The sequence below is a fragment of the Anopheles merus genome, chromosome 2R (genome assembly GCF_017562075.2).
Source record: "Anopheles merus strain MAF chromosome 2R, AmerM5.1, whole genome shotgun sequence".
In the NCBI taxonomy this organism is placed as follows: domain Eukaryota; kingdom Metazoa; phylum Arthropoda; class Insecta; order Diptera; family Culicidae; genus Anopheles; species Anopheles merus.
In genome coordinates, this window is record NC_054082.1 from 29660084 (window position 1) to 29678753 (window position 18670).

General features: G+C 49.1%; 2 protein-coding genes across 5 annotated transcripts in view; one reads left to right on the forward strand and one right to left on the reverse strand.

Annotated features, from left to right (window-relative positions):
• Positions 1–532: 532 nt before the first annotated feature.
• On the forward strand, positions 533–11184 carry LOC121591000 (glutamyl aminopeptidase). Of its 2 annotated transcripts, XM_041911271.1 has the most exons (6): positions 533–780; positions 1092–1633; positions 1718–1881; positions 8590–10141; positions 10219–10298; positions 10401–11184. In XM_041911271.1, the coding sequence occupies exons 1-6, from the start codon at positions 750–752 to the stop codon at positions 11050–11052; spliced, it is 3021 nt and encodes a 1006-aa protein (XP_041767205.1). In that variant the 5' UTR covers positions 533–749; the 3' UTR covers positions 11053–11184. The 2 variants fall into 2 exon arrangements, with proteins under 2 accessions (XP_041767205.1, XP_041767204.1); XM_041911270.1 differs by lacking the exons at positions 533–780; positions 1092–1633; positions 1718–1881 and adding exons at positions 4519–4686; positions 6943–8123.
• Positions 10739–18670, reverse strand: part of LOC121591002 (neurotensin receptor type 1-like) — a 77768-nt gene continuing 69836 nt past the window's right edge. For all 3 annotated transcript variants that reach the window (XM_041911273.1, XM_041911272.1, XM_041911274.1), the window contains 5 exons: positions 14790–14955; positions 14541–14673; positions 13903–14110; positions 13575–13789; positions 10739–12137 (listed from right to left, as the gene is read on the reverse strand). In XM_041911273.1, coding sequence (XP_041767207.1) covers positions 11379–12137; positions 13575–13789; positions 13903–14110; positions 14541–14673; positions 14790–14955 — 1481 coding nt within the window. In that variant the 3' untranslated portion in view covers positions 10739–11378. The remainder of the gene's footprint in view (positions 12138–13574; positions 13790–13902; positions 14111–14540; positions 14674–14789; positions 14956–18670) is intronic.

Genomic DNA, 18670 nt, shown 5'->3' on the forward strand with positions numbered 1-18670 from the left:
CACTGATACTTGAGAAAAAAAGAACACATTTTTCTCCCATAAATATAGAAAAGCTAGACTTTTGAAACGATCTAGCTAAACCAACAACATATCAAATAAATCATATGATTTATGAATCACATAAATCACACGAAAAAAAAACGCTTTAAAACAATAGTTTACCCATCATCATCTGACCCATTCTCTACCGGTTTGCACACTGCCTCGTTGAGTGACAGACAACGCCGCGTACGGGCATCTTCAATTTTATCAATCCTATGTAAATTTAATCTTCATTCATGCAGCGTCCAGTGAAAATCGAACAAACAGCTGTATCATCCAGCAGCCAGTAATACAAACCCACTGTTCACCGGTAGGCGATTGGCTCGACGGCGTAAAAAAAGGAAAGGAAAATCATCAACCTGAAGCGTCACAGTCTTATCACTGCCAAGTGCGAACGACGAAGCGAATCAAGCGAAATTAAGACGACTTATCGCGGCGATAGGTGTTTTATGGGGTTGTTTGAAGGCAACAGCTATGAAATAGCTATCCGTTGCCTGCAGCACACTCAGTGAGCTCTCAACCACCGGGAGAGACGCGGCTAGTTCGACATTCCCGAAACAAATTTCAGAGTGTTTTGTTTTTTAATTCTCCACACTAACTCCTCCCATACGTTTAGTATGGTCTCGGAAGATTGGCCCGATAATAAGGTGGTAGTCATCTGAACAGTGATAGTTAACCGAATTGACAGTAAACGCGATAGTGTAAACATGGTCAATCAATTGCTGCAACAGTCGAAAGGTAAGCTATGTTGTGCCCAATGTTCCCGTTGTTTACGGGCTGTACTGTATAGGGGTGCGCGATAAGATGAAGATTCGGGGACCCTCGCGCCTTTGTCGGATGCTCCCGGTGTGCGCTTAGCGCAGTGATCGATAACGGTTTGTGACATTGTGTCAAGTCTCCGCAATCGATACGCGTTTATCAGTGGTACGTGGTGGTGTACTACAAAGCCTGCTGTAGCCTATTATGATCGTGTGTACACCGGCCTGTGTCAGCTGAACAGTGCTCAACAACTGTCTCTAAATCCCCTTTCTGTTTTGATCTACCGACAGACTGGGTGCTGCGGAACAAGGTAGCAACCTTCCTTTCCGTCGCCCTGTTCGCGATGGTCATCACCACGATTGCGCTGGCCGTTTCCAACAATAGCAATGCGACCGATCTGGAAGAGTGCGAGGTTCAGCTTGCTCCCTTCCTGTCCACCACCAACGTGCCGACGACCGAGTCGTCCGATGCTACCACGAGCGAACAGCAAACTACAACCGAAGGAACGGGAGGTGCGACCACCACCACCACCACCACCACCACCGTGTCGATGGATACATCGCCCCTGCCCGAGGTGACCACCGTCACTAGTGTGTCGACCACCACTACCGAACCGGGCGTTATCAACTACCGACTGCCGGACGATACTATACCGCTGCACTACGATTTGCTGCTGCATCCCGATCTGGAGAAGAATACTTTTGCCGGCACGGCAAAGATTACGATTTGGAGCATGCATACCACCGATCAGGTTGTGCTGCACAGCCACGAGCTGCTCACTATTGGGCGGATCACGTTCAAATGTTTGAATGATTCGACCTACACATACATCGTACGTATCTGAATTGGGCATTCGTTTAGGGGCTGTGATTTGAGCGTTTTTTTTTTGTCTAATCTTGCCATTCCTTCCACGCAGAACACCAACGTTGACCGGGAGCGGGACTTTTTGAAGATCAATCTCAACAAAGCACTGCTGGCCAACTACATCTCCGAGCTGACGATCGATTTCACCGGCAAGCTGGATGCGGGCATCGTCGGGTTCTACTCCAGCTCGTACAGTGATGGCAACGGTGGCACAAAGTAAGTAAAAGTGTGTCTTTTTCTACTTACAATTTGACCGCTTCACAATTTCCACCTCGGAGGGAGGGTGGTAAAGAGGCAACAGCTCACAGCGGCAGGGTGTCACTTACCCTTTTACCGAACGGAAAGCTGTAAGATCGGCCTACGACTTGCATCACACAGCCCTGTAACTATACATACCATTTTCCAGCCCGTTTCACGTACACCTTGGCTGGACGGGATACAGTAACATAATTTTTGCGTGCCTCTATTAAACTATGCTACCCCGTGCTTTGCTGGTGGCGCCAGCATTTCCACCTGATGGCGAAACGTGTTTTCTTTCGCTTCGGTCGATCGAGCTGGCGGGATAGTCTTAGCTGCCTTCTACCCCACTGGTGGTACCTCTTCCAATGGTAGTGCTGCTCTGATTACTTCCGATTACTGCAAACACACACAGGAGTTTGCTGCCTGCGAGTCACTTTTCATCTCGTTGCGGTTTCGTCACCATCCTCCCGGGAGCGTTCCGTAATCGTAATCGACAACAACAGTCGGAATGTGGTACACCGACGCCGTCGCTGCTACAGTGGCGGACACCTGAAGTCGGACACTTGATATTTTAACCTATTATCTAGATTTGTGGAACCCGGGACAGTTGTCTAGACCACTTATCGGAACACTTTTTTCACCCATCACCCATTAGGGTATCTAGAAAGTTATAGAGATGCATAAGCGCTTATTCGCGCACAAAGCCTTATTCATTACCTTGCTAAAGCGAGATACGATTTTTGTCATTAACATGTCAACAATCATGCTCAGTAACCAAGCCAGCAACACAAATGGTCAACCAATTCGTAGCAGTAATTATTCTATCTAAATTGGAACAACGGTATAGGGGCAATTAGGTCTTAAATAGCAGGTAAAGGAGTAAATTTCTACTTCTTCTTCATTCCTGATACATCTAAAAGATTAAGTAACTAAAATTATCAAAAACATTAACATTATCTTTAAAATTACTGTACCACTTCTGTTGGAACCTTGCAGAAACGGTATTTGACTTATTAAGACCATAGAGCGCTTGGCCTAGGTTTTGTAATACGCAGATGACCACCCAAACTAGTCGATGGACCTTTAAGAACTGATATCAAATGATTTAAGAACTGCATCGGTCAATATTGGCATGCTACGTGATCATTTTGCAATGAAATGAAGACTGTCCGACTTTCAGTGGACCGCATACATTTCATACCTTTTATCACAGTTATGCATATGGTTCCGAGATTTTTAAAGATATCGGTCCGATTTTTTGCTGCGACATAGCTGAAGAGTTCCCCCACCGATGGGTGAAAAATAAAATTCAGATAAGTGGTCTAGAGAACTGTCCAGGGTGCCGTAAAGCCAGATTATAGGTGGAAATATGAGGTGTGCGACTTTAGGTGGCCGCCACTGTATATGCTGGTAGTGGTGACACTAGGCGCACGATCATCGCTACGCTTTTGCAAGCACCACGGCACGGCACGGGTGCCACACACAAAAAGGGCAAGAGATATTCATCAATCAAATTCCAATATTGTTGTGATTGTTGTTATGCGCCACCGCAAATGCGCCTCGAGTGTTGAACCACAGTTGAAACTGTGTTTCTGTCGCTCCCATGCAACACACTGTTTGGAGTGGCTTTACAATACAAGTACACTGTAGAAAAGCTCTCCAAATCGCACTCCACAGCCTGAAGTGTATAATTAGCTCCCAAGCTACTAGCGTCTGAGGCGTGATCCTGCTTGGAGGTGGAATGGAAAACCATCAAACTATTTCATTTTATTTACCATTGGATATTTTAAAGCTGATAACGAAACAACCACGTGCTTTGCTGTGTACTACCATGCGGGCATTACTGGGCATTGCGGGCATTGTTACTTGTCCCTAAGTGGTCCACTATTGGCCACAGCGAACACATTGAGATGTGTCCATTCCCAGTGAAGTACACGCTTTGGCCGGTTCAAGTGTGCGGAAAAGAAAGGAATGGCTTCTGTGCGTATGTGTGTGCGTGGTGTGGCTAATTTTACTTCATCAAGGTAATAAACAACCGCCTCGACCACGTTAGGCGTACAAGTGTCCGCAGCCCTTTCTAAGCAGCAATCATGTGTCCGGTCAGGACGCCACTTAAGCCCCCGCCGGCCATGTGATCTATTGAGCGTGCGAAACTGGCCCCCAAAATACACCTTAGTTGCCCCGGTTGTCGGTTGAACGGAAGCGAAGAGAAGAAGGGTTTGATGGATGCGGCTGCTTCGGATGGCATCGCTGTACCTTGCCGCTTCTCTTTTCCCTTTCCATTTCATCTTGGCGAGCTGTTTTTGGAGTGGTAGTGGCATACACGCACACACTATGGGCAGAAGGCGGATATTTGTTTGGAATTTGCATTTCAAGTCGATGCTTTACGGTATGATAGTTAAAAAAAGTAAAAATAATACAAAAAACTGTATTGATTGCTCCAAAACGATGTAATTTTCTAAGAAAAATGTACATATTTCTCCTCTCTTTTATGAATATTAAATGTATTACGCCCAACCACGGATACGATCAACCCTCATAGTGCCTTCCCCCACTCGGTTTCCACCACCAATGCCGAACTGTGGCCAGCCAAACAGCGCAAACAGCAAACCGACACTCTTTTTCTGACCCGAACATCGGCCAAACGCGCGCGCGGCTGTTGTAGAAGCGAAGGTTCGCAACGCAACGATCGTGTGCCGCACGATAGAAACTCCGCTGCTAAAGACAAACACAACGCGCTCGATTTGTGCACTGGGGAAGAGGGCCACGGTTCGATCGACGGTGGGTCTTGTTTTGGGTTTCACCCATATTAGCTTACATAGTACCGCTGCCGACAATGTGCAGTGACGACGATCAGTGTCGTACCTTAAAAGTGCTGCCGTAATTTGTAGCCCCACTGCCCCACGGAGTCAAACGAACGGTTGTGTTTTTGCTGGTGATCGTGTTAGCGGTGGTGGTGATCTTGAAGTGGTGATCGCCCGACAGGGCCATACAATCAAAGTGTGTGTAGGCAACGTTAAAAGCAGACAAAAAAGTATGGTGTCCTGGTGATGATGCGTTCTTGCGGCGACGGAATGCAACAGTGTGTGGACAGGATCGAGGATCATATCCCCAAAAAGATGCACAGTGTAAAGTGGGGCCTGCGGAAGAAGACTGCAAAACCGCAAAAAAAAGGCCCCACAGTGTGTGTCTGCCCTTAGAATGAGAAAAGTATCAGGTTATTTGGGGTGGAAAGGAATGTTTTAGCCAAAAACTGGTTTTTACGTCCAGCTGCAATCGAGCAGCAGCTTCTCTTCCCTTTTGTAGCGGAGAAGAAGATCACCAAAAAACGAAAAAAAAACAAACATTTTCAGGCAAATCTCTCCGTGGCCCGTCTGGATGTAACCGATCCTCGGTCAAAGTGAGCTCCCAACGGTTCACGGTTGGAAGCGGCGATTTCTACGTAGCGATGATTCGTTGGGATGCCAATTTCGTTCAATTGTCTCGTAACGGCAACGACTGTGCGCCCGTCTGACGATCCGTCTCATGTGCGTGTGTGTCGTATGTGTGGTGTGTGGTGTGTGTGTGTGTCTACGATCATCTGCTAGACCAAATCCGTAATTTGTCAAATCACGTGCCATTTTCGATCGCGACGAGAGGACGCTGTGGTGATTGCGCTTCGTGGTTAGAAATTTGATTGCGCTCCGCGCCTATTTCACTCCCGGTGGAAAGTTTCAGCAATCCACATTCAAGCAGCAATTTAACACTCAGCCATCAGCGGCTAGAGTGTGTTATTGTGTGTGTGTGTGTGTGCGCACCAGGTAACTGGGCAACTGAACGGGTTTAATAGAGCAACAATACCCTGCTGTGACAAAATTTGCGCAACGAATGCGGCTTGAAGCAGCCTTGAAATTCGAAAAAGGTTAATGTTTTACAAAGTGTAATAGCTCAGCACGAGGTTCCAATTCCAACGGGGAGTAGGTACGATTTAATATTTAAAAAATGATAGAGAAGCGACGAGCACAAACACGTGGGTGAGCTGTGGAAAGTTGCGTATACCACTGCGTGCGTATCCTCCATCCGCAAAAGTGGGGCTTGTGAAGCAATGCCAAGTGTGCGTGTTGTGGGTGATATTTTGTGTGAAAATTTCGTAATCTATTACCATAACGCTGATGATCTGGTCCTGGGCTGGAAGGTGAAAAAGGTGACATGGTTCAACCCCAAAAAAGGGGGCCACCACAGGGCACAGGGTGCTTGCTATCGTCATCGATTCTTCCATGACATACTTCGATAAGCTGCCTGCCCGCGCGAACACGTTTCGCTGCGGCTGGTGCTGCGCGTGTTTGGGCTTTTTGGAAAGTTCTCCCAAAAAATGTCAAACAAAGTAAACAGTAAAAAAAAGCGAAAAGAAAAACAACACGAAAACAAACACCGGTCTACCTAATGGTAGAGCCCATGAAACGCACTCAATGGCACACTTTGGTGCAACCGCAACCGAGTTAAAGCGCGCGCGCGCGCACGCGTTTGTTTTGAATCGAAAGGGCTCGTCTCGAGCGTTTGCCTGCCTGGTACGTGCAAAGCATGCGTATGAGGTTGTGAATCATTTTCGAAGCAAGTCTGGCCAAGGTGTTGCTGTTTTTGTTATTGTTTGTTTTTTTTTTTTTCTCAACCATCTTCTATTGTTTTGAGCACCCAGGCTCGTCGTCGTTCGGGCAGCGAGTGAAACGATTTGCAAAATCCAATTGGTTATGCGCTTTTCTACTGTGTTCTCACCGAAAATCGGCCGTGATGATAGATTGCCTTCCTTCAGCAACAAAATTCATCTTCTCACTCGCTTGTTTTAAATGTATGTTCAGTCAGGTGTGTAATCGTTTGACAAAATCATAACCCCCCCCCCCCCTCTCGGTGGGTGAAATGCTGGTATTGTTGATGGTCTTCTGGGGGACTTGATCAAAATGCCAGCAGCAGTAGTAGCTGGCACATCCATCGTGCAGTGTGCGATAAGTGCACGATGCCGCAATCGCGTGACTAGACGACCTTGTGTCTATTTATTTCTAGCTTGAGCGCCCCCTGTCTGCCGCTCACCGTAGATGGCCACCGCAGCAGGTTGCAACACATTTTAGCCAAGTGAATCGGTGAAATTTAGAAAATTGGACATGCAGTGCATACGCCGACCGTTCCCATTCCGGTACTAGCAGGTTACATGTGAAGTGTGCATATTTTAAAAACATAACCAAAAAAAAAAACATCTACCGTGCGGGTTCCAGACGGTTTCGCAAAACTGTGCCAGCACGCCTAGCACTGGCGGTGAGCGTAAAACTTGGGCATCATCCCTCCCTAATTCCCCAAATGACAGTGAAACCGGCGGCGGCGACGGCAGTATCTGGCACGACGACGGTTGTAATCGGTTCCGGCATGACGATCCGCCCGACGGCACACTTTGCCGGCAGTGCACCGGACCGGGAGCAGCGGCGCCGCTCGATCGTGATACTTTCGCTACTGGCCGCGTGTGCGTTTCTGTTCGTGCTGTCACTCTGCCTGCTGACAGCGCTGGTGCTGGTTGGGCGCAATCTGTCAGCCGATGCTGGCAGTCACTCGCAGCTGACAGTTGCGTCGGATGATAAGCAGCATTTATTTATCAACAACAATCATATCGACCACGACGACGACGACGACGCTGGTGAAGAGGAACGGGAGCGAACGAACGAGCCACAGTACAATCGTAGCACCATTTTCCTGCCCAACTCGGTGTTTAACACTTCAGCAGCAGCACCACCACCGCCAGTAGCAGTATCACCCGGCACCGGACCGACCGGTTGTATGAATCGTGTGTTCAAGATGGGCACGCAGGTAGCGGAACGGCTCGGCTTCCGGTTGCCGCGCCACATCCGGCCGGTACACTACGAGCTGTGGCTGCAGCCCGATCTGCAGCGCGAAACGTTTAGCGGCCGGGTCGGCATCGAGCTGAACGTGTCCGAGTCGACGAACTACATCGTGCTGCACAGCAAGAAGCTGTCCATCACGGAGACGGTGCTGCGGACGCTCGGCACCGGCACGGAGGAGGTGACCATTGCCCGTGCGTACGAGCTGCCCGAGCACGAGTACTGGGTGATCGAAACGCAGGGTGAGATAGGGGCCGGCGCGTACCGGCTTAGTGTGCAGTTTAACGGCAGCTTGGCCGACCGCATCATCGGGTTCTACAGCAGCAAGTATCTCGATAAGACAACGAACCGGACGAGGTAATTGTGGGGGAGGTAAGGGGCGGGCGTATCTGATAGGACCGCTGTCTTGTCCAGCGTGCTTGACGCGATTAGCCTCGTGCCATGCCTGTTGATGGATTGATGCGGGACCTCGGGAGATCGGGAATTATCTAGGAATGTTGCGAGCAGTGTTGTCCTTATCTCGCGAGAGAAGGCCATTGTAATTTTATTGCCTCTTACCGGGTGGAAAAAAATGGCAAATCATATGGGACATCATGGTTAACAATTTGCGTTCGGTTTCGGACTCGATTCAACTTCATTCATGCTGAAAGCCGGCCATAATTGTTTGGTGGCCATTTTTTTTCTTGTAAAAAATAAACTATTTACCTTTATTTACTTTTAGCCAACGGCCAACGATACACACACTACGCTTAACAAGGGTTTTAAAATTTACCACACTCATTTAATTGTTGCCGCGTTTGCGTTTGCTTCCGTGTATTTACAGGACGATTGCGACCTCCAAATTTGAGCCCACGTTCGCCCGCCAAGCCTTCCCGTGCTTCGACGAGCCGCACCTGAAGGCCGAGTACACGATCCACATGGTGCATCCGTCCGGCGATGGGTACGCCGCACTGTCGAACATGAATGTCAAGGAGACGGTGGCGGACAAACCGTCCGCCGGCCTGAGCACGACCACGTTCGAGCGAAGCGTCAGCATGAGCACCTACCTCGTGGTGTTTATCGTGAGCGATTTCCTGCACCAGGAGGTGCTGATAGTGCCCGAGCATGGTTCGACGTTTCCGCTGCGCGTGTACGCCACACCGTTCCAGCAGGAGAACACCGCGTATGCACTCGCCACTGCGCGCACCATCACCCAGTACTATGTGAAGTACTTTGGCATTGCGTACCCGCTGCCCAAGCTCGATATGGCCGCCATACCGGACTTTGTGTCCGGTGCGATGGAAACGTGGGGCCTGGTGACGTACCGCGAAACGTCCATCCTGTACAACAACGAGACGAGCAGCACCGCGAACAAGCAGCGGGTGGCGGGCGTCATCGCGCACGAGCTCGCCCACATGTGGTTCGGCAATCTCGTCACGATGAAGTGGTGGAACGAGCTGTGGCTGAACGAAGGGTTCGCGAGCTACATCGAGTACAAGGGCATGGACGCCGCTCACCCGGACTGGGGCATCGAGGAGCAGTTCGTCATCGACGATCTGCACGGTGTGCTGAACCTGGACGCGACGCTCGGCTCCCATCCGATCGTGATGTCGGTGGAAAACCCGAACCAAATTACGGAAATATTCGACACGATCACGTACTCGAAGGGTGCGTCGGTCATCCGCATGCTGGAGGACTTTGTGACGCCGCCCGTTTTCCAGCAGGGGGTCAAGCGCTACCTGGAGAAGCTGGCGTACGCGAACAGCGTGTCGGAGGATTTGATGCGCGAGCTGGACGAGCTGGTGCCGGACGTGAGCGTTACCGACGTGATGGACACGTTCACCAGGCAGAAGGGTTTGCCGGTCGTGACGGTCGCCGAGAACGCGCTGCAGTACGTGCTGCGCCAGCAGCGCTTCCTCGCCGATCAGGATGCGAACGAAACGGAAGAATCGCCGTACGGGTACCGTTGGTACATACCGATCACGTACCTGGCCAGTACGGACGATCCGGCGACGGCGGCACCGCGCCGCATCTGGTTCCCGAACGACGCCAGCCGGCCGGAGCTGGTGATCGATAAGCCGGCGGGTAGCAGCTGGATCAAGCTGAACTATCGCCAGATTGGGTACTATCGCGTCAACTATCCGATCGCGATGTGGCAACAGTTCGGCGAGGCGCTGCGCAGGAATGTGAACACGTTCACGATCGGCGACCGTACCGGGCTGCTGAATGATGCGTTTGCGCTTGCGGACGCCTCACTGCTGGCGTACAACCATGCGCTCGAGCTGACGCGCTACCTGAGCGGAGAGACTGAGTACGTGCCGTGGTCGGCGATCGCAAGCAAGCTGAAGAACATTCGCAACCTGCTGTACAACTACCAGTCGTACCATGACATTACGGTAGGTTTAGCGGTGGTTTGTGTGGCTGTAAGTGGTGTTAAACCCTGTATTTCCGTCGCCTTGTTTCTCCATTTCAGACGTACGCGCAAACGTTGGTCGATGCTGCGGTAAAATCGGTTGGCTGGGTTGTACCCGCGGAAGGCGGACATATGACAAAGTGAGCGTTTTCTTTTTTTTTTTTGTGTGCCGGTTCTTACATCAATCACATATTAGGAACGGTTGTTTAACGCACTATCCTTCATATCTCCTTCACCTCCAGCTTGCTGCGTACCACCATACTGGATCTCGCGTGTTCCTTCGGCCATCCGGCGTGCCTGGAGGAAGCGAGCAAACAGTTCCGCGGCTGGCTCAACGACGGTGCCGTCATCCATCCCGACCTGCGCTCGGTAGTGTACACCTACGGCATACAGTCCGGCGTTACCGTGGCCGACTGGGACAAGGTGCTGGAACGCTTCCGCCAGGAGAACGATGCGAACGAAAAGACGAAGCTGATGGTGGCGCTCGCCTCCTATCCGGACCAGCGCACCATGCGCCGGTTCCTCGACCTGTCCTGGGATACGGCGCTCGTGCGCACGCAGGACCAGCTCAGCTGCATTCAGTACATCGCGGCGAATCGGGCCGGCGAGCAGGCGGCCTGGGAGCACGTGCGCGAAAACTGGCCCCGGCTGGTGGCCCGCTTCGGCATCGGCGAGCGCAACCTGGGACGCATGATACCCTCGGTGACGGGCCGGTTCACGACCCAGGCCCGCCTGACCGAGCTGGAAGATTTCTTCGCCCGCTATCCGGAGTCGGGTGCCGGTGCGACCGCCCGGCGCCAGGCGCTGGAAAACATCCAGAACAACATCAGCTGGCTGGAGCGCAACGAGGCGAATGTGGCGGCCTGGCTGAAGGAGGCGACGGCGCCGCAGTAACTGGTATCCAGCGGTGCACTCATCCACCCCTCAACACCAATCCCCGTATAATGTTGTATGTTCTGCCGCCTCGATTTGGGCTCTAAGAGATTAAATCGCAGGTACCACGCACTGTGTATTATTTGGAATCGAGCTCCATCGTATGCGTTTGCTTTCGTTCTTCCGTCCTCTTTTGTACCGTTTTGTACTTCCCTTGGGCTTGTCGTGCCTGACATCACTGTTTCAGGGCGCTCCGTCGAGTCCGTCGGCTTTCTTTAGCGCCCCACTGGGTGTGGCACGTAAACTATCCCCGGCCGGGCCAGCCCCGTCTATCCAGCCCACTGCGTCTAGCGTATCTCACTGTTGACTTCGCCCATAAAGCGGGCCAGCTCGGCGCTGCTAAACTCCTCCTCGTCGAACTCCTTCAGGCTCGAGTTGCTGATCGTGTTGGTGTCGACGCTGTCGCAGCTGTTCCGCTTCCGGTAGGCCTTCCGCCGCCCATTGGTCACCTCCGCACACGCGCCGCTGACGATCGATTTGTTCGGCGTACCGGTGGGGGATTTGCTGAAGGCGAGCACCTTCTTGGTGCCACGCCGCAGCTTCTCCGCTATCGTGGACAGGCGGCCACCACCACCACCAGTATGGTCGGTCGGCTGCTCGAGCGCGCTGCCACCGTGCCGGAGGGAACCGTTCGAGCTGCGGCTTAGCTTGCCGTTGCTGCTCACATTGGTGCCGGTCGTCGACTGGCTGCTGCTGATCGAGATGCAGTGCGAATCGGCCCGCGTAAACGTGGGCCGTATCGCGATCGGGGGCATCGTGCCGCGGTTGCAGCTTTCGTTCGCCAACAGCGACATGTTCGATTCCTGCTGGCACTGGTTGGGCGTTGCCGCCGTCCCATTGCCCGGCTGCTGGTGCTGCTGTTTGCTGGCAGCGTTTCCACCGCCCGTACCGAGCCCGATGCCAGCACCGATGCAGGCCATATTGTTCGAGTTAACCTTGAACGAGCCGCAACCGGTAACGCCGTACCGCGAGACGGCACTGTACGTGTGGTGCTGGCCGTCCGATTTCGAGCGCTTGCCACCGCAGCAGCTCATCTTGAGGGTGTGCTGAAAGAGAACGGGTGTGGAGAGATATTGGTAGGGAAAGATTAGAATTAAAAAAAAAAAAAACACGACAAACGACTACAATGAAGGGGAAAGTTTCTTCGAAGGAAGAGGAGGCGGAAGTGGAAATACTATTGAAAACTGATTATTTTGCATATTGTTCAACACAACCAAAAGCTGGATGGATAAATATCAAGATGAATGGTTGTTTCGATAGTTCTTTCCCACTCAAATCCGATCGGAAGCGGATCGAGGGGACGGATAGTGACGTCGCGCTGAGGTCGTTTATCACTAGTTTCTCCGTACGCGGCCACTAGCCATGGGAGTTTGGATCCGCATGCCCGTCCCCGAGCTCTCAGATGGCAACAGAACGTAGCAAACTAGCAGACCGTTGCCGCATGTTCGATAAAACTGTCCACAGTGTACACAGCGTGATTTATTGGAGGTTGCAGATTTGGGTGGAGCAATGTGGAGAGCGTAAGCTTACTATATTACGCAAACTATGTTAAAACTTGTGCTAGATGACAAAACTAGGGGATATTTGGGACACCACCGGGTAGGCACGCTGGAAATGGACCATAATCTTAGGTCGAAAGAAAAAAAAAGAACTTGTTGGCTGTTTTCAATTTATGTGAAGCATTGTAGCATCGTTCCTAGGGGGTTGATGGGTTTGGTTTAGAAAGTTGCACAAAGCGTGTAGATTCTATTCGGAGAAGAGTGGTACTTTTCTGTGTTGATTCGTGGTTTCACGGTGGTTCAGAGGAAAAAAAAATGCGTCACTTAACTTTGGCGTCAAGTAAAAGTTTTCCCTTTTCTTGGTAGTTCTATGGTAGCGGTGTAATTTTTAAATTCAATCCCGTTTACCATTCGTTACAAAACCCGCCGTTAAATGGGTTTCGCGTTCACGTGCGTGACGGTTTAAAATGGTAAAACATTCTGTTTGCAACAAGAAGTATCATACAGTTGAAAAATAGTGATTTTTTTTTTTAACTTTTCCTTTCGCAACACAGATTACTCCTCGACTGTCTGGTTATTAAACGATCGTCATAAGAAAAATTACAAGCGGCTACCATAGCCACATTTGCCGAATTTATAAAGCACTTTTCCATTCGTTTATGATCAGATACGATATAATATTTCAGATGATATAACACAATCATTTTCAACACATTACTCTGGAAAAATCTGGTCCATTGCCTCGGTCCATTGCTTGAAAAGTTTGCCGACCCCTGGACTACACAATTCAATGCCAAACCATCCATTAACAATCAAGTTCTACTTTAGCGTCGACTGGTTATTTAAAGAAACGACAGCCGTTATAATCGACCTTTCTCATCCGGCCGTGTGCTCTACAAGTAGGATTCACAAAAATGAAAGAAACTATTATTCCCGCATGATTATGAAATTGATGCAACGCTCGCATGCTAAGTTTCTACTTACCCTGGACGCGTCCCGGAACTTGTGGCTCATGATGTTGTACAGCAGCGGATTGATGCAGGTGGACAGGAAGTACAGTATGCCGGAGGTGTAGTTCAGCACCATGTACACCTTGTAGAAGAACACGTTCTCCGTCTTGGAAAACACACCGTACACGGCCATCAGACGCTGGGCGTGGAACGGTGCCCAGCAGATGAAAAACGTAGCCACAACGGCCACTGCAAGGATGGACAGGATGGAAATGCCAAACCAAAAAGCTTGTATTAGTGAACCCAATAGTCGTGGAGCATTTAATTGTACGTTGGTGTATGTGTGCGTGTTTTGTACCTACCCAGCATACGGATGACCCTGGACTGGGCACTAATACCCCGGGGCGGTGTGGTGTAGTCCGATGATGCACGCTTGACGCCCTGGAGCAGTTTGCTTTTGCGAAGCTTAATCCCGATCAGCACGTACAGCACGGCGATCAGTGTCATCGGGCCGACGAAGAACAGGAAGCTGGACACCTCGAACGCGTGGGAAAAGTGTTCATTTTTGATCTGCAAATGTAAATGCGGTTGTGAAACGGTAAGCGGAGTAAATAGTGACACGGTATGAGTTTATGCATCGATGGCAAACGAATCCATCCTAATTGAGTCCTACGGTCTACCTACCGGGACTAACCAATTGAATTGATCTCGGATAAGAAAACATCAATGTCATTAGTGATAAAGTTCGGCACAAAATACGGTCCCAAACTAACTTCGGCCCACATTCTCTGTGTGCAACCAATCGTCACAAATCTTCCAATTAAAATAATTAAAATCACTCTCGTGTGCAAACACGCTTCTGCCCCAAAATTCTATCAAAACTGAACAAATGTTTGTTCACTTACCACTGCTCGTTCGTTGCTCTAAAAAAACCCCAACTCAACAACTACATGCGTACGAGATTCGGTAGGAGATGCCCTACCCAAACCCGGATGCTTACCGTGCAGAGCCGTGTGGTGTTCGTTTCCACCACACCGAACTGGAGTGCCTGCGGTGTGGCCAATCCGAACGCTACCAGCCAGATGACGATCACAAACTTTATCGCTCTCGACAGCTTCGACATGGTGTGGGACCTGGAAGAAGAAATACCGCTGCGGGTAATACAAAACCGGAAACAAACCTCAACCGGTGACAGCCACCCCGGGCAATGTCTGGACGGGGGGGGGGGGGGGGGGGGGAATTCACTTACCGAAACGGATGACAGATGGCAATGTAGCGCTCAACGGTGAAGGAGGTAATGGTGAGCACGGTCGCATTGGCCGCCGTCTCCGACAGCAGCCCCATGATGATGCAGGCGATCTGGTTGAACGGGTAGGCGAACGGGTTCCAGGTGCCGTACAGTTCCTGCGGCATACCTGCGGGTGGGTGGAAAGCGGTGCGTGATTCCGATGAGTGCAATGCGTCTTACATCGTTACCATTTATCGATAAATCCCATTTTCAATGTTGTTATACTGTGCAGTGAGGAACGCTAGTCAAAGGAATTGGTTCGATCACGAGCTGAATCATGACTCTTTAAGATTTGCTGATATCCATGATCATCACGAGAAAGATAATTATTTAGCATTAATGTTAAATTATGAATTACGAATAATGCATATTTCTTAAAGATTCATTACACGATGATGATCACTTTCGATCACTATCAGTGATGTATGATTCGAATCGTGAATTTGATCTCCAAAGATTCACAAAAAAATGATTCATCATTCACAAAAATCTAATGGCTCATTGATAACGAATCCTAAAGTTGTATAAGGATGTTTCTTGAATTTCTCACAATCCAAATATTATATAAAGAGATTCTTCATATTCTATAGAGAGTCATAAATAATTAGTAATTCATTAACCTTTTCGTGATTCCTGACTCTTAAGAGATTTTTGAATCGGTAAAGATTTTTGATTTTGTTGTATTTTCATAAACCGTTAGAATTTCATAAGTTAGAGACTCATATTCGTTAATTCACCGTTACAGACTTACAAGTAGTAGACCTAAATTCATTGATTCACTTTGAAGATTTACTCGAGTTTCTGAATCTAGATCACGGCTACCTATCACCAAGGAAAATATTACTACAATCAGAAGGTTACTCAATGCTGAATCAACTCATCAAACAGAGTTATCACAATCACACCAAGCACAAACCCCACGCACGCATGATCTGGTATGCATTTACCGAGAGGCATTATTCAAATGAAAATTGCCACTCCAAGACGCGTCGGAAAAGTCGAGGAGCATGGAAACGGTGGTTACAATTTCGAAACAAATGCTGGGGGAAATATTCATAAACCTTTCCCCACCCGAAGATAGAAGATTGTTCTGCTTCGTTAAGCATGTTGTTGGAGCATTTTGATGCGAAAACATGTGCACATTCTCACCTTCCTCGGTGAGGTGCCTTGTATGTCAGTGTACAACGGCTTTCGGAACACGGAACATTGGGATTGGAATGTAGCAAAGCGCCATTGCCTAGGCCATTGCCAGTGAATCGGCATCGTCGTAAACCTTCATCGCAAAGCATTGAACCCTCATGGGGGAGGGGTCAAACTGCTGAAGTTCGTAAACTGCGTTGCCAAAGGGTCGCCACGGGTCGGATTGCTAAGGAACCTGGGGGCCGGTTTGTTACCATCGGCACCGAGAGCACGCTTTGCGGCCGAACCCTGGAGAAACAGGGGCGTATTTTTCTCCCGTGTGGGCGAAACGGACCGACACATTTGACTTTTCCCCTTTGGCTGGCGGCCGGGGACGATGTCGGTAATGAACGTTACTGCTCCGTAGCAACAAACTCGGAACGCCGGAAGCATCTGGCCAGCGTCCGATAAAGGCAGGACAATTTTATGACCATTTTCGTTACTAGCGCGAATTAACGATCGGTTCGATCGATGGGTGTGGATCGCCGGATGGGTCAAACACCCCCGAGTTTGATGGGATTGTGTACACAGTTTTGATGGCTAAAGGGGAAGGATGGGGCAAACGTAGCAGCAGCGGAAGCCAGCGGGTGGTTTAATATCCGTTGCAGGTGATTCCGTGATTTTATCCGCCAGTTTGATGGGACTCTGTGTGTGTGTGTGTTTACTTTGTAGTTACAGCGTGGTTACACTAATTGATGGTACAATTATTTTTCATTAAAAATGCATTAAGCAAAAGGGTAGGATGGGGACGGAGAATGTCTTTTATAGGGACGAATATTAATGCTGGCGAATAAAGTGTTATCAATTATGTGTTTACGAGCGTAATCAGCGGAAGTGGTAAAAATGGACAGTGATGGTGTTTTGGTTTATTAATTCAGCGCATTGTACGCTAGAAAAAGGGGATTGTTTTTGGGAAAGTAAAATCATACGAATGTGATTGGACCTGATTGTGACTATAAATACATAAAACAAGACACATCAAAACATATAAACTTTTATTCTACGCGTATTTGTTTAAACAAATTTAAATGGAGCGTTTCATTAGTGTCTCAGATGGGTGAACTGCGTTGGGTGAAATAATGTTGGGCAATAATATATAGCGGCGAGACAGTAATGCAGTTGTATGACTGACACTTTACTAGTTATTGAACTACTACTACTAGACTAACACAACAAAAGCCAATCGCATGCTGTTTATGTGTTTGAAAGTTTATTCTAAATTTGACTAAATTTCCTATACTTTCCCTCTAAATGTGTGTCGAAACCGCAAACAGTCTCACGCTTCTCTAGTTGCGGCTTTCGAAGGGAAAAGGTTGTGGCACTTTCGAGAACGAGATCTTCGCGAGTGTCTAAGCATAAGCAAGCAGAACGTTTCTGTCCTTTCCAATACTTTGACTCACCACCGCAAAAGCCGCAGACTGTCGCACGCTGATTTGTGACCGCACAAGAGACGCGGCTTCTACAAAATTAATCAATTTAATTCCAAATGAGCTATTAATAAAAGTGGCTGCCGTTTCATGACCTTTTTCGTTACAAAATCTAACCGCACGTATGTCGAGGCACAAGGCTGACGATGATCTTGTACACAAATAAATAACAATCCCAATACCCATTCAGCTTCACTGTGTTCATAGAACGGCAATGTCGAATGCATTGCTCAGACATCACTTCCACAACCAATGAGCCACTCGCTGATCTGCTCACACCCACAGCTGGTTGCTGGACAAGCAACCGTAACAAAATGCGTACAAAATTGCATCCGTATGTCAACGGGATGCACATGCAACGATAGCACAACGGATGGTTGGCACACATGCGGTGTGTACTGCAAAAATTATTCCCTTTCAGCTTTGTCTTCGGTCGCCATCGTTTCCCCTTTGTGCCGACCGAGTAACAATCGTTCCTTATTGCGGTGCAGCTGATTCACGTCCAAGGTATGTGCTTTTTTCTTCCTGGCAAATGTGCACATCTAATGCTGATTTCAACGTTTTCGAATTGCAATTTTCCTTTGCAAATCTTTTTCCTTCTTGTATCGTCTGGACTCTCTCTCTCTCCATCGCAAGATGATGCCCGAGGGTGTACGTGTGGAAAATATTTTGGCTTCATATATGAACGATCATAAAGTGGCACCATGAACTGTACACCGTAATCACGAGACAGAGTGAATACCGTTGTACTGGCAATGTCTAGGACGGCAGGGGTTTTTTTGTGTGCACATTCCCCCGAAGGAGACTGCACATGGCGGTTGTTGCAAAATTGAAACAAATGAGGTAGATTGTCGCAACGAAACAGCGGCAAATGATTGCACAATATGCAAAAAAATTTCTAGAGATTGCGAGGAGAGAAAGAGCAAGGAGAAAGGCTTTCAGTGCTCCTTATTTTTTGCTTCCTTCCTTCACTCGTCCCTGATCCCGGAGGTAGGTCATGGCTCAAACACCTTTGCCGAACGGAATTTCTCAGCGACATCGCACGAGGCAAAGGTCAGGGACGTGTTTGGGCGAGGTGGTCAAAATGGTCCCCATACGTGCAGTGGTAGAATATTTAGAGGGTTTTTATGCGACATGAACGCCATTTGGCCGCAAGGTACGAATGGGACGGTTCTTCCCTTAGCGGAGGGACCGCTATTTGGGGAAGGAAAATGCATATAAATAGGAATTTCATTG

Bases quoted from the DNA above. Each gene is read 5' to 3' on its own strand.
- LOC121591000 (XM_041911270.1), top strand. From the start codon at position 7,234: ATGACAGTGAAACCGGCGGCGGCGACGGCAGTATCTGGCACGACGACG. The intron at 8,124-8,589 runs GTAATTGTGGGG...GTGTATTTACAG, and splicing joins AAGACAACGAACCGGACGAG to GACGATTGCGACCTCCAAAT. The intron at 10,142-10,218 runs GTAGGTTTAGCG...TCTCCATTTCAG, and splicing joins AGTCGTACCATGACATTACG to ACGTACGCGCAAACGTTGGT.